Raw genomic sequence first — 18,661 nt, 5'->3', positions numbered from 1 at the left:
GCTAAGAACAAAGCCACGCACGGGGCTGCAAGACAAAGGCAAGGTCCACTCTTTTGACTATGAAGTCACAACAGACTGGCTGCTGCGTCATCCAAGTTATAAAGCAACATGATACTCTTGAGGCTTATTTTATTTTAATCTGTATCAATGTTTTACCTGCATGTATTCTATGGTTTGTTCCTGATGGCTGTGGAGGCTAAGACAATATTGTCCCTTTGGAACTACAATTGTAGGTGGTTATTAGCAACTAAGTGGGACCCTGTAACTGAACCCCAATCCTCTGTAAGAACTGCTGACCCCAGAGAATGTTAAAAGAGCCCTAGCTCTATATTAATTAGAAGTACTTCAAAGTACTTTAGTTTAACTATAAGAAATAGGGGTAATAACATAAGGATTAAACGCATGCACCTCCCCTAGGCCAGTGGCTGGCACAAATGGAGTTTAAATAAACGTTAGCTATTGTAGTAACAGCAGCCATGGCTCGCCCTAACTCATCTCTGTGCCGTCGTCATTCATTTGATTTATCTAGCAAGTATTCCCTGAGTGCCTAGGAGACACTGGGAATCTTGTGGAAAACTAAGTTTGTCCTCATAGAAATGCTAGTCTAGGGAAGCCTGTGGCTCCATGTTCCTCTTTTTAATGTGAAAGGGTTTTAATGCTAAGAGTATGGACTTATCATGGGGAAAGACACAGTGCTCCTCATTGACCTGTGACGAGACAGTGAGTGCTTTTGGGACAGTACCATGTTTTGTATCGAAAACTCCAACACTAGCCAGGAAGAGTCTTAATGCAATACTCAGTTCTTGTAGCAGTTTTTAAATTCTTGGCATTTTATAGTTCTCATTATATATTCATGTGTCTTACTTTCATATTCTTCTGATCCACACATGTGCACAACTAAAACAGCTGTTATCAAACAAATAACAGCGAAGGGATGATCTCTGCAATTCAGCGATTTCAGCCCTAAAACCAGGAAAATCTTATGCAAAAGCCGATGAAACTGTCACCAATTTACAGCAGATGGTGTTAAAGAAACAAATTACTACATACAGGGAAACTTAAAGGTCAAACAAACTCTCCAACTTCTTAGGAACGGACCATACAAACCCCCAAATCCTACTGTACACCCTAGCCATGTGCTCAAGCCCAGACTATAGCCCCAAGCTCAGTGCTTGGCTCTAATCTGGCATTTTATCACTTACCACTCATAGAGAAATCACCTTTCTCTCTTGGACCATTTGCACGCATGTGAACATGCACAAAGGCGTTGGGGTGGGAAGAGTATTAACATAGACACACATATATGTACATATAGTACAGCACAATGACATTTAGAGCTAAGTTCTCCACACTAGTATGTGGGCAACAGCTACATACTAGACTTATGTATTAATTTCCACATTTGATTTTCCATTGGATGTGTATCAGTGTCAGACAGTGTATACACATATTCATAGAAATTCATTCAGATATCCATATATACACAAGTATCTGGGGGGAGAGAGAAACAAACCAACTCCATTTTCCATATTGTTTCACGTTTGTCTCTGTCACTGAATGTCAACACAGTCCAGTTCTCATTCTGGGGTGGTAACTACATCTTATGGGTTAAAAAAGAAATGGCCCCACTTTGACCAGAACTCTCTTCTTCTTCAGTTACTCCAACCTAGCTGCATGAGCATCATACTCTTCTACCTCCTTGTGATGTATTGTGTACCCTAAATTACAAGTCCCTCTAGCTAACGGTGCACGTCTTGCCTGCCCCTTTTCACAGGAGGCCTTGAGAGGAGACTTTATTGCCTTTTCCACTCATTTCCCCTCATTCTCTCACACAGCTCCTTCCACACGCTGAACTGCCCTGAACGAATGCTTAGCCTGCAGTGCACTGCGATGCATACACCTTAGCATCATACCAGTTTCCATCCCCACCTTCCTTCAAGACTTCTTCCTGGGGTTTGATAAAATATTCATCATGTTGTGTCCTAGCTGAATGACTTTGGTAGCTCGTGCTTAAGGTTTCTTTGCTGAATTCTTCTCTAGTAGACCTCTGACATTAAAATTTAACCTCAGGGGTTTGGGGATTTAGCTCAGTGGTAGAGTGCTTGCCTAGCAAGCGCAAGACCCTGGGTTTGGTCCCCAGCTCTGAAAAAAAAAAAAAAAAAAAAAAAAAAAGAAAAAAAAATTTAACCTCAGGCTCCAACTTCAGCCCTTTCTCCTCTATCAATATCTTCTTCCTGGGTGACATTACCATCCCTATATCTTGCTTTAAGAGCTAGTTATATCCTAAGGATCTTGAAATTGCACCACTAGCCTGATTTCTGGAACTGCAGATGCATGGCCACTGTTAGCACAGGCATGCTAAGACATGTAAAACATAGACCATCAAACCCAGTTATTAGTTCTATGATCCTGTTTCCCAGGCAGACAGCCCTCTAAAAGCCTTTTATAGGGTCCTCTTTATCACAGTCCTTGGGACATCTATGATCCAGTCTTAATTTGGAAGCTCATTTCATTCCAACGGGAATTGGTTCACACTGATGGAGCCATGGTGGCCTGTCTTAATGTTGGTGCCCGTTCTTACTTCAGAACACTGGCCTTGCTTGTGACTACCTGGAATGGTCTTCTCCAAGAGTATCCAATGACTGCTATCACTCAGATCTCAAGCCAATGTCATCAGTTTTGAGCAGTCTCCTGACACTATGATACTGGCTGAGGTAGTCCTCAACCACTTTCAAACATGACATTTCATTTTGGCTCATGAAATTAGCTTCCTCATTTATACATTCCATATTTACTGTGCCAGTGTTAACTAAAATCTAAGCTTCTCAAGGGTCAGGCTCATCTGCCTCAGCTACTCTGTCTGGCACTGGACAATTGGCACTGACAATGAAAGATACTAATCAGATGACTGACACGAATGGTCTTTCTCAGAATACAAAGCCATGAGGTTATATAAGGTGGAGTAAGACAGCCGATCACTAGCCCCAAAGGAATGGCAATTACCAACAGGAGAACAATTTTTGTTCAATAATAAATACACTACGACTTTCACAAAGGCTTAAGAAAAAGAAATCTTGGGACTGGAGAGATGGCTCAGTGGTTAAGAGCACTGACTGCTCTTCCAGAGGTCCTGAGTTCAATTCCCAGCAACCACATGGTGGCTCACAGCCATCAGTAATGTGATCTGATGCCCTCTTCTGGTGTGTCTGAAGACAATGACAGTGTACTCATAAACAAATTAAAAAACAAACAAACAAACAAAAATCTTAAAAAAAAAAAAGAAAGAATCTTAAAAACATTAAGGTTGACCTTTCTGATAATAGCATCTCTAGTAAGATGGCCATCAGTCAGCTCCAACACTGATGACAGAACCAGAGTGTCTTTGTAGCCTGAAGTATGCAGGCCTTTAATGCCAGCATTCGGGTGCCACAAACAGGCAGAGCTCTATGAGTCCCACACCAGTCTGCTCTACATATCCTCTACATATCCTCTCTCAAACAAAACAACAAAAACATAAACCCCACAAAACAATCAAACAAAACCCCTAATGCCTTGTCAAGGGACTAGAGACGTGGCTCTGTATTAATACAGAGCACTTGCTGCTCTTTTAGGGGACCCGGAGACCCATATGCTGCTACTAACCATTTGTAACTCCAATTTCAAGCAGTCCAAAGATATACATGTGGGTAAAGCATCCATACACATAAAATATTAAAAAAAAAAAAAGAGGGTAAGTTTAGAAATAGTAACATAGAAAATACTCATGATGCACTATTGTATCCATAAAATATACAGGTTTGGTATCTGTGATGGGTAAGGCCAGGCCCACTTCAAGCCTGAGGACACAGTCAGAAATGGAGCCTGGCTGAGGACTGACCAGTGCTCTTGCTTAGCAGTGAATAAAGGACCTTGGCCTGATTCCCAGAGCTGCAGTGCAATGGGAGATGGGAGTATAGGAAAACACCAGAAATCACCATCTTTTCTCACAGAACTTACACCTGCTGATGAATGGTATGGCCTTTCCCTACCCAGCCTGATGCCAGCAGCAGGGAGATTACTCACAGTACCAACAGGCACTTGTGAGCCTCCTCTCAGAACTGTGCCCAATACATGTATCACATCTATCCTTCACAAGGCTTGTTTTCTGGTGCAGTGGTATGCTAACAAAGTCAGCTGACCTGTAGAGAGAATACTCATGTACTATATGGATGCATCACCTGTCAATTACAAAACCTGTGGCCTATAGGAAAGGGTAGAATAGAAGGTGGGACATCCGGGAGGCAGAGAGAATTCTGGGATAGAGCCGGGCAGGAAGAGTCACTGAGGAAGGTGTGAAGACACAGAAGCTTGGTACCTGAGCTGAGTCCAGGTAACAGCTGTGTGGGAGACTGTGGGTTAGTATAAATGGGTTCCTAGTCAGGGAACAAGCCTAGCTATATGGCCCAGGTATCTGTAAATATATTTTAAGTCTGAATTGTTATGCAGGGAACTTGGGGGCTAGGAGAAAAACAGCACATCATTCTGACCTACAGTATGGTCTTGGTCTTTGACTAGCCCCTCAAAATCTGCTTAGTTCACTGTAAACATAATTATGTGTATATATGAGTATTTCCATATAAATATCAAAAAATCTGGAGAAAATAAAAAGTTGAAAATGGTTTTAAAAGTCAGAATGATGAATGGCTTTAATTTCTACCTCTGCTTTAATTCTATTTTCCTACTTTCATTACAATGATCAAAATTGGTTTTGCAATTTAAGTCCAAAAAAAAGGTAGACTTATAGTTAAGCAAAAACAAAAAAAACCAAAAAAACCCCAAAACCCAAAAAACCCCAACACCCCCACACGTGCGTACACGCGCGCGTGTGCGCGCGCACACACACAGACACACACACACACAGACACGCACACACACAGCACACACACACACAAACACACATACACACACAGACACACACAGACACACACACACACACACACACACACACACAGACACACACACACACACACACACACACACACACACACACACACACACACACACACACACACACACACACACACACACACACACACACACACACAGACACACACACACACACACACACACACACACACACACACACACAACACACAGACACACACACACACACACACACACACACACACACACACACACACACACACACAACACACACACACAGACACACACACACACACACACACACACACACACACACACACACACACACACACACACACACACACACAGACCCGCTCTTGAGAAAAGGAAATACAAACTGAAGTCACAGTGAGACACTTCCAACTAACTTCACACGTAAACAATTTTGCCAAAGCATCTCAAGTTTTCACCTTATCAGCTATTAAAAAAAGAAGAAAGGAAATAACGAAGTCCAAGTCCAAATCCTTAAAGTCTCTCACACTGCATTTGACTGTTGCAGCATTATGCTTTATTTTTACAAAGGAGATCGACCACCAGAGCTCTGAAAAGGTGTAGACACTATACTGCCCATGAAGACAGACCTTTCCCACACCAAGCAAAGCCTGATTCTTCAGTTTTCCCAGCTAAGAATTCACAACATAGTATCTGACACAGAGGGGCAACTAGCACACTTCATCCTGAGGACAAATTATAGGACAGATGATCCAGCTTCTTCAAAAGATACTGTAGAAAAAAGACAAAAAAAAAAAAAAGAGAGAGAGAGAGAGACAGACTGACTTAAATGACCGTTAAGACGCATCAACTGTTTCCGACATGGGGACTTTATCAGTAAGGAACTATTATCAGTATTGTTAGTTGTCTCTTGGTTATACACTGAGTACTTTAAAGAAGTTCTGTGTGTGACACACACATGCTTGTGTGTAAGAAGAGCAAGTCTGTGCATATATGCAGAGCCCAGAGGACGACATTGCCTTTTCTGGTTATTACTCTTTACCTTATCCCCTCGAGACAGGGTCCCTCAGTGAACCTGAAGACCTGGCAGCCCCAGGGACCCTCCCGTCTCTGCCCTCCATGGCGATGGGTCACAGACAGGGTCACTTTATGTGTTTGCCACGATGACGCCAACATAGGGGTATTAGGAGTAACGGTGCTCGTGTGCAAGCTGGGTGGCTAGACACAGCAGCATGACTGCTGAGTCAGCACGGCAAATCTACAGTCACTTTTAAAGGAAGAACTAGAGCCAGACACAATGGCACAAGACTTTAACCCCAGCACTCTGGAGGCAGAGGCAGGAGGATCTCTGAGTTCAAGGCCAGCTCTACATAGAGAGTTTCAGGACAGCTAGGGCACATAGTGACACCCTGTCTCCAAAACAAACACACAAACACAATAACAAAAACCCAAAGACCTCAACGCTTTCCAGAGTGGCAGAACTGCCGCACTATCCCATCAGTAGTACATACAAAGGTTTTGTCACTTTTCATTTTTTATGCCCTTTGTACACGGAAATATTAAGTTTAGAGATGATTTGATGTTTCAGATCCGATTCAAAACAAACCGGTGTGGTGTGTACATGTGTGTGTGTGAGTGTGTGTGTGTGTGTGTGTGTGTGTGCAATAGCACCTTTCCTATGGTAAGAACTCAGTGTGGAACACCAGGCTCTACTGTCGGAACTTTACTTTAGATGAAGCTGTTACTATCCCTCCTTATATCTTAGGTAACAGGACCAAGTCCTGACCAGCAGGAAAACAGCTGCTTTCAGAGTCGGATTTCAACTGTCCAGCCAAACTCAGAAAGAAGTAAACATTTTCCCAAGCCAGGAACAAAGATACGAGAATAGTGCAAACGAGTGTTTTTCTTGTCTTCCTTTAAACAGCAAAGTTGAAGATCAATAGTACCACAAATCACCCATTACACACATCAGAAAACGACTGAGCTAATGAAGGATTCTTAGTCTCTAGTTTGATTTTTTAAGGATACTGAATAGACTCTATGCCAGGACCTTAGCTCAGAGCTGAGAAAATGTGTTTTTATTAAAATGTGGAAATAAGGAAGAGTGAAGGTAGAACTTTAGCAGGCTCATCCCCTCAGAGTTGTAGAAGTTTTGTGAAGACACGTAGCCTATGTGGGAGAATGACATTAAGTCCTGGTGACTTTGGACTCCTGGCCAAATCATCAAGTAATTTCTACTCGCTGATTAAAAATGAAAGACCCGGTGACAGTGCCAGGTCCTCAACTGTTGTGCGGAGGTCACCGGCCTCAAGCATCTGCCGTACAAACTGAACAGAAGAGGAAATGAAGAGTCCCTGCAGGTGATACAGGAGGTCGTTACAGCATAGGGAACCGGTGACTGCACCTAACCGAAAACGTGCTTTGTGCTCATGCTATTTTCCTGTGGTTTACACAAGCAAGCGACACATCCTCCAAGCTCCGTCTTAATGGTTCTCCTCAGGAATTGACCAATGAGCTAAGTCAATGGTAGGCCAAGCCGAAGGTTTGGAAGCTCACAATGCTACTTCATATTTCAGCCTGAAGCATCTAGAACATTACTGGTCATTCAGAGAAAAGCTGGCCCATCCCTAAAAACGTCTCTGAATAGATTTCTGTTCCCTCTGAAGCTAGAAGCTAAAGTGTTGGGCTGCGTCCACACGTCAGCCCAGCTGCCTGCTTACTTAGCAAGGATGGAGCGAGGTGGTTCTAGGGAGGATATAGGAGCAATGGGCTCAAGAAGATGTAGGTTTTAGGGGAACACAAAGGGAGAGTAGACAAGACGCACAAGGAGGTTCTAAGAGGCTTTCTAATGGGCCGATCAAGTCAAAAGGGACTAGTTAGATATTAACGACACACAGGTGCTAAGAGCTGGTGAGGTCTGTTGAGAAACTCAGGACACAGAGCAAGAGGTCAGGACACAAAGACCCAAACTACAGCTTCCCAAATGTTAGGCCAGCTTTCCCCACTGGACCACACTTGCCTCTCATAACAGAGCAATGTCATCTGGAAATAAATAAGCTTGTATAAACTTGTCACAATTAGTCTGAGGGGGTTCTGATGATGTCATCCCCTCAGGACCTCCTCTCCTTCCCAGAGTTACCAACCATTTTTCTAGGAAAACCTGAGCAAAGCATATGCAGGCTCAGAGAGGAAGAAGAGGGAGAGATGGCCATCTCTCTCCCTATGAAACACTGAGAAAATAGGTCATGGTAGTCAAACATTACTAAAGTAAGCATTAGCCAGGCATGCTTAATCTCAGGACTCAGGGTGCTGCGGTACGAGGATCAATGGTTTAGGGCCAACTTGAGCTGCAAACACCATTTAAAAAACCTGAACTATAAAAAAAAATTACGGGCTGGAGAGATGGCTCAGCGGTTAAGAGCACTGATTGCTCTTCCAGAGGTCCTGAGTTCAAATCCCAGCAACCACGTGGTGGCTCACAACCATCTGTAATGAGATCCGATGCCCTCTTCTGGTGAAGACAGCTACAGTGTACTCACATACATAAAATAAATAAATACGTCTATAAAACAAAAAACAAAAAAATATATATAAAAAAGTTACTCTATGATATCCAATGACTTTCTAGCAATAAGAAACATCAAATTTCAAATAATTTACCTGGTTCCAATTTTATCACTTTAATTGCTGCTAATTCTCCAGTGTTGACATTCCGTGCCTGAAAGAAGAAGAGGAAAGAAAGATCATGAAAAATAACTGTTATGAAAAGGCATTTCCGTTTATTGTTTATTTTCCATCATACAGAAATAATTTTAAAGTATCTAATTTACATTATAATTAAATTACAATCTAATCACAAACAGCCAGCACTGTGTCCTTCGTCATGAATTCCAGCACTGATCCAAGTGTACACTGACTGCCATAGCACCTGGGCACTGCTCTAAGTGGCTTGACACTCACTGGGTTCTTACAGCACTTGTAAGGTACAAACCAGTACTGTTTCCATGCTGCAAATAAGAAGAATGAAAGTGGAAAGACGCTTGGTTATACAGCTGGCTAAGTGGGAGCACTGGGATCCATGGCCAGGACGTCTCCTCCAGACGCATTATACTACAGAGTTCTTCATGCCACGGCTACAAAGCTGAGTGGACTGCACTGGAATCTTTAATTAGAATCTAATTATGAAAGCAGCCCCCAATGTCCCTTCAAATCCACATGATGCCAATAAAATCAATGTATTCAAAACAAGCCACTAATGAAAAATAAAATTAATTTTAAAAAATCAATTCATGGGGCTGGGGATGTGACTCATTGGTAATACTTGCATGGCAGTCTGAAGCCAAGTTCTATCCCCAACTTGGTTAAAACAGGCATGGAGGTGCACATCTTTAACAACAGTCTCCACTATAGTCCAGTGGTGGAGACAGGAGAATCAGAGATTCAAGGTAATCCTCAGTTACTACAGAAGTTGAAGGATCACCTGGGCTGTATAGCATCTTGAGTCTAAGAAAGGAAGGGAGGGATGGACAGACAGATGGACAGGAGCCGGCCAATTCATAAGCAGGGTATCCTGGACATGCCTACCAGTCCTAGCACTCTGGAAGTCAGGAGGGCTGTTAAAAACTGAAGACCATCTTGAGCTAGCACAGCCCTGCCTCCTGCCTCAAAAATCAATCAGATATTAGATTCTGAGTGTTTACAAAATATCTATGAATTTGGGTTTTAAAAAATGGCAGTAAATCTTTAACAATTTAAGATGCTGTAAAACTAGATCAGAATTTTCAAGGTACTTTAGGTGTTTACATTTAATTAATTTTACATCAGTCTAAAGGGAAAAAGCACATGCAATGCCATGAGTATAGGAAGATCATATCATATGGCCAGGATTGGATTTAGCTACAATACTCCCTTATTAATAGATTGGGAAAATCTGTCAATTCTGACATGAGCCAATGACACCGTTCTAAAAGTACCCAGGTACTAAAAATGCCAGCAGCGGGGCTGGGGAGAGAGCACAGGGGTAAAGCATTGGCTATGCAAACGTGAGGATCAGAATGGAGTTCAGTTTCCCAGCATTCATATAAAACCCAGCTCTCTGGAGGCCCCAGCAAGGAATTCTGGAGCAGGCTGGCTAGACAGACCAGCAGGAATGGCAAACTGGATTCAGTTAGAGCCCTGTCTCAATGTACAAGATGAGAGCAACTGAATGACATGAGATCCTTCCAGCCATCAAATTTGGGTCTCTGAACACATCTGCATACATGCACACACCTGTGTCCCCATACACAAAAGCATGCACATGCAGCATACGCACACCAACATATATACTCATCCCCTCCACCCACACACATGTATGCAAACATATATATGCCAAGTATACAAGAAAGTGGAAAAAAGGTTAAGCCATCACTAAAACTACAAAATTCAGATTCTCCAAGGTCTGGGAGAGGGTTCCCTTGGTAATGTGCTTGCTGAACAAGCAATAAGGCTGGAGTTTAAGTCCTTGGCCCCACAGACAAGCAGAGCATAGCCACCGAGTATAGCAATCCATGCCTGTAATCCCAGCATTGGGGCGGTCTCTGCTTCAGAAGGTGGAAAATGATGGCTGACACTGCTGCCAACTTCTGACCTCAGTACACAAACATGCACACACCCACACATGCACAAACACACATACAGATGCCACACATACATATGCCACACACTATTTTCTTTAGAGTCACTGTGGTGGCACAGATCTTTAACCCTGGCACTCTCTTGATGAGAGGAAGAGGCAGGTGTGTCAACACAAGTTTAAGACTAGCTTGGTCTACCAAGTTAGTTTCAGGTCAGCCAAGGTTACCAAGTGAGACTCTGCCTTAAAAAAAAAAAAAGAAAATTTGGCCCCAGTCACTGAGCTGCCTCCTCCTCGAGCCCCCTCGCTTCCCAACGCTCCCCGCCCCCCCTTCGCCCCCGACCACCTTCTCCAGCCGCCGCTGCCTTCCCCAGGATGTTTCCACCGAGGAAAAGGAATTGGAATCCTATCGTATGTCCGCTATCCAGAACCTCCACTCTTTTGACCCCTTTGCTGATGCAAGTAAGGGTGATGACCTGCTTCCTGCTGGCACTGAGGATTATATCCATATAAGAACTCAACAGAGAAACAGCAGGAAGACCCTTACAATTGTCCAAGGGATCGCTGATGATTACGATAAAAAGAAACTAGTGAAGGCGTTTAAGAAGAAATGTGCCTGCAATGGTACTGTAGTTGAGCATTCAGAATATGGAGAAGTAATTCAGCTACAGGGTGACCAGCGCAAGAACACATGCCAGTTCCTGACAGAGACTGGACTGGCTAAGGACGATCAGCTGAAGGTTCATGGGTTTTAAGTGCTTGTGGCTCTCTGAAGCTTAAGTGAGGATTTCCTTGCAATGAGTAGAATTTCCCTTCTGTCCCTTGTCACAAGTTTAAAAGCCTCACAGCTTGTATAATGTAATCATTTGGGGTCTGCTTTTAACTTGGACTAGTGTAACTCCTTCATGCAATAAACTGAAAAGAGCCATGCTGTGTAGTCTTGAAGTCCCTCATTTAAACAGGTTAAGCAGTAAGCCTTGACAGTCCACCCTGGAACAAAGCAATAACAGGATTTAAGCCGAGTCAAGAACCCCCAAATCACAGGAGGCTATGTCTGACCAGAAGTTCCTTGGGACTCCCTCGACACGGTCCCCTGCCCTAGAACAGTGTCACCATGTGAACAGCCCAGGTGACTGAGTATGGGTAACTGCCCTAGCTATGTCATTAGAGGGAGTCTCTCTGGCTGTAAAAAGAACCCCTGGTGTCTGACCAGGTAGGCAGAATCCAGAAAGGGCCACCTTTCCAGAGAAGTCATGGACATTAGCTCACCATCAGGGCAGTCTTTTTAGGCAGATCTCTCCTAGCCAAGGGATGTTGAAACATGAAGGATAAGGTAAGCCTGGTAACAGTTAAACTTACGACAAGGGAATAAATACCAAGCTGGTGCCATTGGTCTTGTGGCTAGCTGTAGAGGCTTCAACTCAATACAAGCCACTGCCCAGTGCCATGTAAAGGAACAAACCGGTCTTTTGGTTTTCTTTTCCCTTCCAGTTTTAATGTTATGTAATGTATTTAAATCCTTATTTAAATAAAGCTTATTTTCAGAAATAAAAAAAAAAATCCGAAAAATCCCGTGGGGAAGAGAGCGGACCACCCAGGAGTGCAGACATCCTGAGGCTGCAGGACAGACTGCCACCTCTGCACCCCTCGGGTCCACATCCCTGGTCCAAGGGGAAACTGCACAGTGCCTCTGGACACAGGGATATAGGAACAGACAGTCGCCAGTACCCGAAGTTCTGGTCTGCGCCCAGGACCGAACTGAACCGGCCAAACAGCTCCCTGTACCCAAATCCCGTGAGGGAGAGAGCTGGACCCTCAGAAGTGTGGACACTCCTGAGAAGTCAGAGGAGAATACCCTCTGCCCACAGTCCAGACCCAAGAGGAAATCGCATAGTGCCAGCTGTGCCCGCTGGGCGCAAGGACCTACACGAGCAATCCCTGCCTGCACCTAGAGCTGGAAGACAGACTCCAGGAGGGCCGACACACCTGAAATCAGAGCACCTGTTCTCAGGAAAGGCTGAAAGAAAACAGGAAAACAGTTCTACAGGAGCTGACACAGCGGCCTACAGCAGGGCCAAGTCACTCCCAGAAACAGCAAGACAAGCTAACACCCGAGACAACCCAATGACTAGAGGCAAACGCAGGAACCTAAGCAACAGAAACCAAGACTACTTGGTATCATCAGAGCCCAGTTCTCCCACCAAAGAAAATATTGGATATCCCAACACACCAGAAAAGTAAGACTTAGATTTAAAAATCACATTTTTTAATGATGGAGGACTTTAAGAAAGACATAAAGAACTCCCTTAGAGAAATGCAGGAAAACACAAGTAAACAAGTAGAAGCCCTTAGAGAGGAAACACAAAAATCCTTGAAAGACTTACAGGAAAACACAACCAAACAGGTGAACGAACTGAAAATGGAAATAGAAACAATAAAGAAAGCACAAAGGGAGACAACCCTGGATATAGAAAACCAAAGGAAGAGACAAGGAGTCATAGATGCAAGCATCACCAACAGAATACAAGAGATAGAAGAGAGAATCTCAGCAGCAGAAGATTCCATAGAAAACATAGACACAACTGTCAATCTGTAACTGACTGTGAACAATCAATTGAAATAACTCACTACCTTTGGACCAGCCGACACAACTGTCAAAGATAATGTAAAACACAAAAGCTCCTAGCCCAAAACATACAGGAAATTCAGGACACAATGAGAAGATCAAACATAAGCATAATAGGTATAGAAGAAAGTGAAGACTCCCGACTTAAAGGGCCAGTAAATATATTCAACAAAACTATAGAAGAAAACTTCCCTAACCTAAAGAAAGAGATGCCCATAAACATACGAGAAGCCTACAAAACTCCAAATAGATTGGACCAGAAAAGAAATTCCTCCCATCACATAATAGTCAAAACACCAAATGCAAAAAACAAAGAAAGAATATTAAAAGCAGTAAGGGAAAAAGGCCAAGTGACATATAAAGGCAAACCTACAAGAATTACACCAGACTTCTCACCAGAGACTATGAAAGCCAGAAGATCCTGGACAGATGTCATACAGACCCTAAGAGAACACAAATGCCAGCCCAGGTTACTGTATCCAGCAAAACTTTCAATTAACATAGATGAAGAAACCAAGATATTCCATGATAAAACCAAATTTATGCAACATCTTTCTACAAATCCAGCCTTACAAAGGACAGAAAACTCCAACACAAGGAGAGAAACTACACCGTACAGAAAGCAAGAATATAATTTCCTGGCAATAAAACCAAAAGAGACAAACAAACATAATTCCACTTCTAACAATGAAAATAACAGGAAGCGACAATCACTATTACTTAATACCTCTCAACATCAATGGACTCAATTCCCCAATAAAAAGACATAGACTAACAGAATGGATACGTAAAGAGGACCCAGCATTTTGCTGCATGCAGGAAACACACCTCAGAGACAAAGACAGACACTACTTCAGAGTGAAAGGCTGGAAAACAACTTACCAAGCAAATGGACTGAAGAAGCAAGCTGGAGTTGCCATTCTAATATCAAATAAAATTGACTTTCAACCAAAAGTCATTAAAAAAGATAAGGAAGGAGACTTCATATTCATCAAAGGAAAAATCCACCAAGATGAACTCTCAACCCTAAATATCTATGCTCCAAATGGAAGGGCACCTGCATTCATACAAGAAACCTTAGTAAAGCTCAAAGCACACATTGCATCTCACATGATAATAGTAGGAGATTTCAACACCCCACTCTCATCACTGGAAAGATCTTCCATGCTCATGAATTGGCAGGATTAATACAGTAAAGATGACCATCTTGCCAAAAGCAATCTACAGATTCAATGCAATCCCCATCAAAATTCCAACTCAATTCTTCATAGAGTTAGAAAGAGCAATTTGCAAATTCATTTGAAATAACAAAAAAACCCAGGATAGCAAAAATTATACTCAACAATAAAAGAACTTCTGGGGGAAATCACCATTCCTGACTTCAAGCAGTATTACAGAACAATAATCATAAAAACTGTATGGTACTGGTACAGAGACAGGCAGATAGATCAGTGGAACAGAATTGAAGACCCAGAAATGAACCTACACACCTATGGTCACTTGATTTTTAACAGAGGAGTTAAAACCACCCAATGGAAGAAAGAAGCTTTTTCAACAAATGGTGCTGGTTCAACTGGAGGTCAGCATGTAGAAGAATGCAAATCAATCCATTCTTATCACCATGCACAAAGCTTAAGTCCAAGTGGATCAAGGACCTCCACATCAAACCAGATACACTCAAACTAACAGAAGAAAAAGTTGGGAAGAGTCTCAAACACATGGGCACTGGGGAAAATTTCCTGAACAAAACACCAATGGCTCATGCTCTAAGATCAAGAATCGACAAATGGTATCTCATAAAACTGCAAAGCTTTTGCAAAGCAAAAGACACTGTCATTAGGACAAAACAGCAACCAACAGATTGGGAAAAGATCTTTATCAATCCTACATCTGATAGAGGGGCAAAATATACAAAGAACTCAAGAAGTTCTCCAGAGAGCCAAATAACCCTATTAAGAAATGGGGTACAGAGCTAAACAAAACATTCTCAGCTGAGGATTATTGAATGGCCAAGAAACACCTAAAGAAATGTTCAACATCCTTAGTCATCAGGGAAATGCAAATCAAAACAACCCTGAGATTCCACCTCACACCAGTCAGAATGGCTAAGATAAAAAACTCAGGTGACAGCAGATGCTGGCAAGGATGTGGAGAAAGAGGAACACTCCTCCATTGCTGGTGGGATTGCAAACTGGTACAAACATTCTGGAAATCAGTCTGGAGGTTCCTCAGAAAATTGGACATAATACTACCTGAGGACCCTGCTATACCACTCCTGGGCATATACCCAAAAGACGCCCCAACATATAACAAAGACACGTGCTCCACTATGTTCATAGCAGCCTTATTTATAATAGCCAGAACCTGGAAAGAACCCAGATGCCCTTCAATAGAGGAATGGATTCAAAAACTGTGGTACATCTACACAATGAAGTACTACTCAGCTATCAAAAACAATGACTTCATGAAATTCATAGGCAAGTGGAATGAACTAGAAAATATCATCCTGAGTGAGGTGACTCAATCACAGAAAAACACACTTGGTATACACTCATTGATAAGTGAATATTAACCAAAAAGCTCAAATTACACAAGATGCAATCCACAGACCACAGGAAGCTCAAGAAGAAGGATGACCAAAATGCAGATGCTCCCACTCCTTCTTAAAAGGTGGAAAAGTATCCATAGGAGGGGATATGGAAGCAAAGCTTAAGCGACTCAAGGAATGGCCATTCAGAGCCTCACACACATGTGGCCCATATATATACAGCCACCAAAACTAGGTAATATTGATGAAGCTAGAAAATGCATGCTGAAAGGGACCGGATATAGATCTCTCCTGAGAGACACATCCAGAGCATGTTCAATACAGAGGTCAATGCTAGCAGCAAACCACCGAACTGAGAACAGGACCCCCTTGACGGGAATTAGAAGAAGGATTGAAAGAGTTGAAGGAACTTGCAATCCCATAAGAACAACAATGCCAACCAACCAGAGAGTCCAGGGACTAAACCACTACCAAAGGACTATACATAGACTGGCCCAGGGCTCCAACTGCATATGTAGCATGAATATGTAGCAGAGAATAGCCTTGTTGGGGCACCAGGGGAAGGGGAAGCCCTTGGTCTTGCCAAGGTTGGACCCCCAGTGCAAGGAAATATGGGGGGGCAATAAGGGGCATGTATAGGGGGAATACCCGTATTGGGGAGAGAGAGGGGAGGGAATGGGGGCTTATGGACAGGAAACCGGGAAGGGGAATAACGTTTGAAATGTATAAGTAAAGAAATATATCTAATAAAACATTTTTAAAAATCCAAAAGATTCTTTGGTTGGTATTTGTGTGTGATTCCTGACCCCTTGTAAGCCTCAGTTGTTTGAAAACTTGGTCCCCAGTTGGTTGTCTGGGAAGCATTATGAGGAGTGATCTTGTTGGTGAGTGTGTCTGTTATGGGTAGGGGCGGTTGAGGTTTCAAAGCCTCCGACCATCTCCAGTGCACTTGGTGCGTCCTGCTTGTGGTCTGAGATGTGAGCTCTCAGCTGTTCCTAACCCATGCCTTCACTCCATCCTCAAGGACTCTAACCCTCTGAAAATGCCAATCCAATGAAATACTTTCTTCTTTAAGTTCCTTCAGTCATGGTGTTTTATCAAAACAATAGACAAATAACTAATATATTCCCTATAAAAATTTAAAAATTAAAAAAATACAGGAAAAACTCATTTAAAAATCATATCTTTAGGGGCTGAAGAGATGGTGCAGTGGTTAAGAGCACTGGATGCTTTTCCATTAACCTGCGTCCAGTGTCTAGCACCTCTGTAATGGCTTTCCACCGCCTTCGGCTCCTATTGCAGAGGATGCAATGCCACGCCTGGCCCCATGGTACCAGGCACACACAACACAGACATACATGAAGGCAAAATACATATAAAATTCTTCAACATCTCCTCTCCACAGCTAACAAATGCCCACGATGCTCATATGGAGGCAGTAGACAGATCTGAATACTTCAAGCCAAAGTTCCCTTCTTTTACGTGTGACAAACCTCCCAACAGCACTGAATAAATTCTTTTCCTTTCTCCAGGATGAGACATCACATAACAATGAGCCCAGAATATCACTGTGGGAACATCTGTGAACAAGGACAGGGGGATACACAGGGCATCTGCAAATAAAACAAGATGCTACTCCTTGACTTAGTGCATCTTAAAATCAGACCTGTTACAAAAAGTCTTACTTGTTTATTGAAAAGAAGTTCAGAGTATGGTGGCTCTACCACGGAACGGCAGACAGTATGAAGTCACAGAGTGAAGCTGATTGACAAGAGCTGAAAATTTGCTCCCGGAGGCCACAAGGGGGCACACTCTTTACTGACAAGGTCAAGAATGTCCTTTTAAAATGGCTGCTGCACTCAAATTACTTGGCTAAGAGATGATTTACTCAGAGTTCTCATGAGCTAGCTATATTGAGCAGAGAAATCATGACAGTAAACTGCTAGTGAGCAGGTGAAACAAGCCACTATTCACTACGCTTTCAGAGGGTCTGTCACTACTCTTTGACTTAATATAATTCAGAAGGTCTGTCAAAAACTTGCTACAAGGTAACAGTTGCAAACTCTGGTTTCTTTGGGGTGAATAATTAGCTTACGGTGTTCTCTTCCGGGCTGCTGCTCCTCCTGCTTTCTGAAGTGCTACTCATGCATCCTCAGTGCATCGTACTTGGCAATACTGAAGCAGTCACTCTGAGGGTGGGGTTGGGGTCCAAAGCAAGTCAGGAAAGTTCCATTTCTGAGCCTTTCCTCATCAGAAAGCATGTTATACACAAAGGGTTTTTAAAGCATTATGATCGTGTGGCACACAATGGTGGCTGCAGACATGAGATTTCAGCAATTGGGATGCTGAGGCAGTAGGAGAGTACAATGCCAATCTGGACTATGTAGCAAAACACTATCTTAAAAAAATACTATTTCAGAATAAGTCAATATTATCTCTAATATTTATTCTGGATTTACCAGTTTTGATTCAGCTCAAACAATTTAGTTTTGAAATGAGCAAGGTTAACATTCTAAGGTATTAAAAAAAAACAAAGTCAGTAATACAACAGATTTTTCAAAGTTCTTAAAGGCAGAGCCTGGAGCAAACCGCTGAGCATCTATCTACAGCTTGTCGGTGCCAGGCCTCAGAGAGAACCCACAGACTACAGTCTACCTTTCACTGCAGACCTCACTGCCCTGCACTTCACATACTGGAGTTAGTGGAGCACCATAGCCACTGAATTTTAGAGCATTTCACCACACCACCAAAACAAAGACAAAACCCTAAGCTCAGCAGCTCTCACTCCTCCTCTCGTGGCAACGCCTACTCAGCTTCCCTTCCCTGTGGACCTGACTATTGTGGATGTTTCACTAAATGGAACTGAGCAACATGTGGTCCCTGGTAACTGCTTCTTTTGCTCAGTATGTTTTCATATTAATACAAATAATATTACACTGCAGAGAAGTACATTGTCTTT

The 18,661-nt window shown here is 42.8% G+C and overlaps 2 protein-coding genes across 2 annotated transcripts in view; one reads left to right on the top strand and one right to left on the bottom strand.

Annotated features, from left to right (window-relative positions):
- The window catches only part of Map4k3 (mitogen-activated protein kinase kinase kinase kinase 3), a 169,128-nt gene that overhangs the window by 94,755 nt on the left and 55,712 nt on the right, over positions 1 to 18,661 (bottom strand). Inside the window, 1 exon segment of the mRNA XM_032908817.1 lies at positions 8,575 to 8,632. Coding sequence (XP_032764708.1) covers positions 8,575 to 8,632 — 58 coding nt within the window.
- On the top strand, positions 10,812 to 11,459 carry LOC116905845 (eukaryotic translation initiation factor 1-like). Its single transcript, XM_032908816.1, has one exon. It carries the CDS (start codon positions 10,942 to 10,944, stop codon positions 11,281 to 11,283), a length of 342 nt encoding a protein of 113 aa, XP_032764707.1. The 5' UTR covers positions 10,812 to 10,941; the 3' UTR covers positions 11,284 to 11,459.

This window comes from Rattus rattus, chromosome 7, assembly GCF_011064425.1.
Source record: "Rattus rattus isolate New Zealand chromosome 7, Rrattus_CSIRO_v1, whole genome shotgun sequence".
NCBI lineage: Eukaryota > Metazoa > Chordata > Mammalia > Rodentia > Muridae > Rattus > Rattus rattus.
The sequence above is the reverse complement of the archived record's forward strand: the minus strand, read 5'-3'. Positions and strand labels throughout refer to the sequence as shown.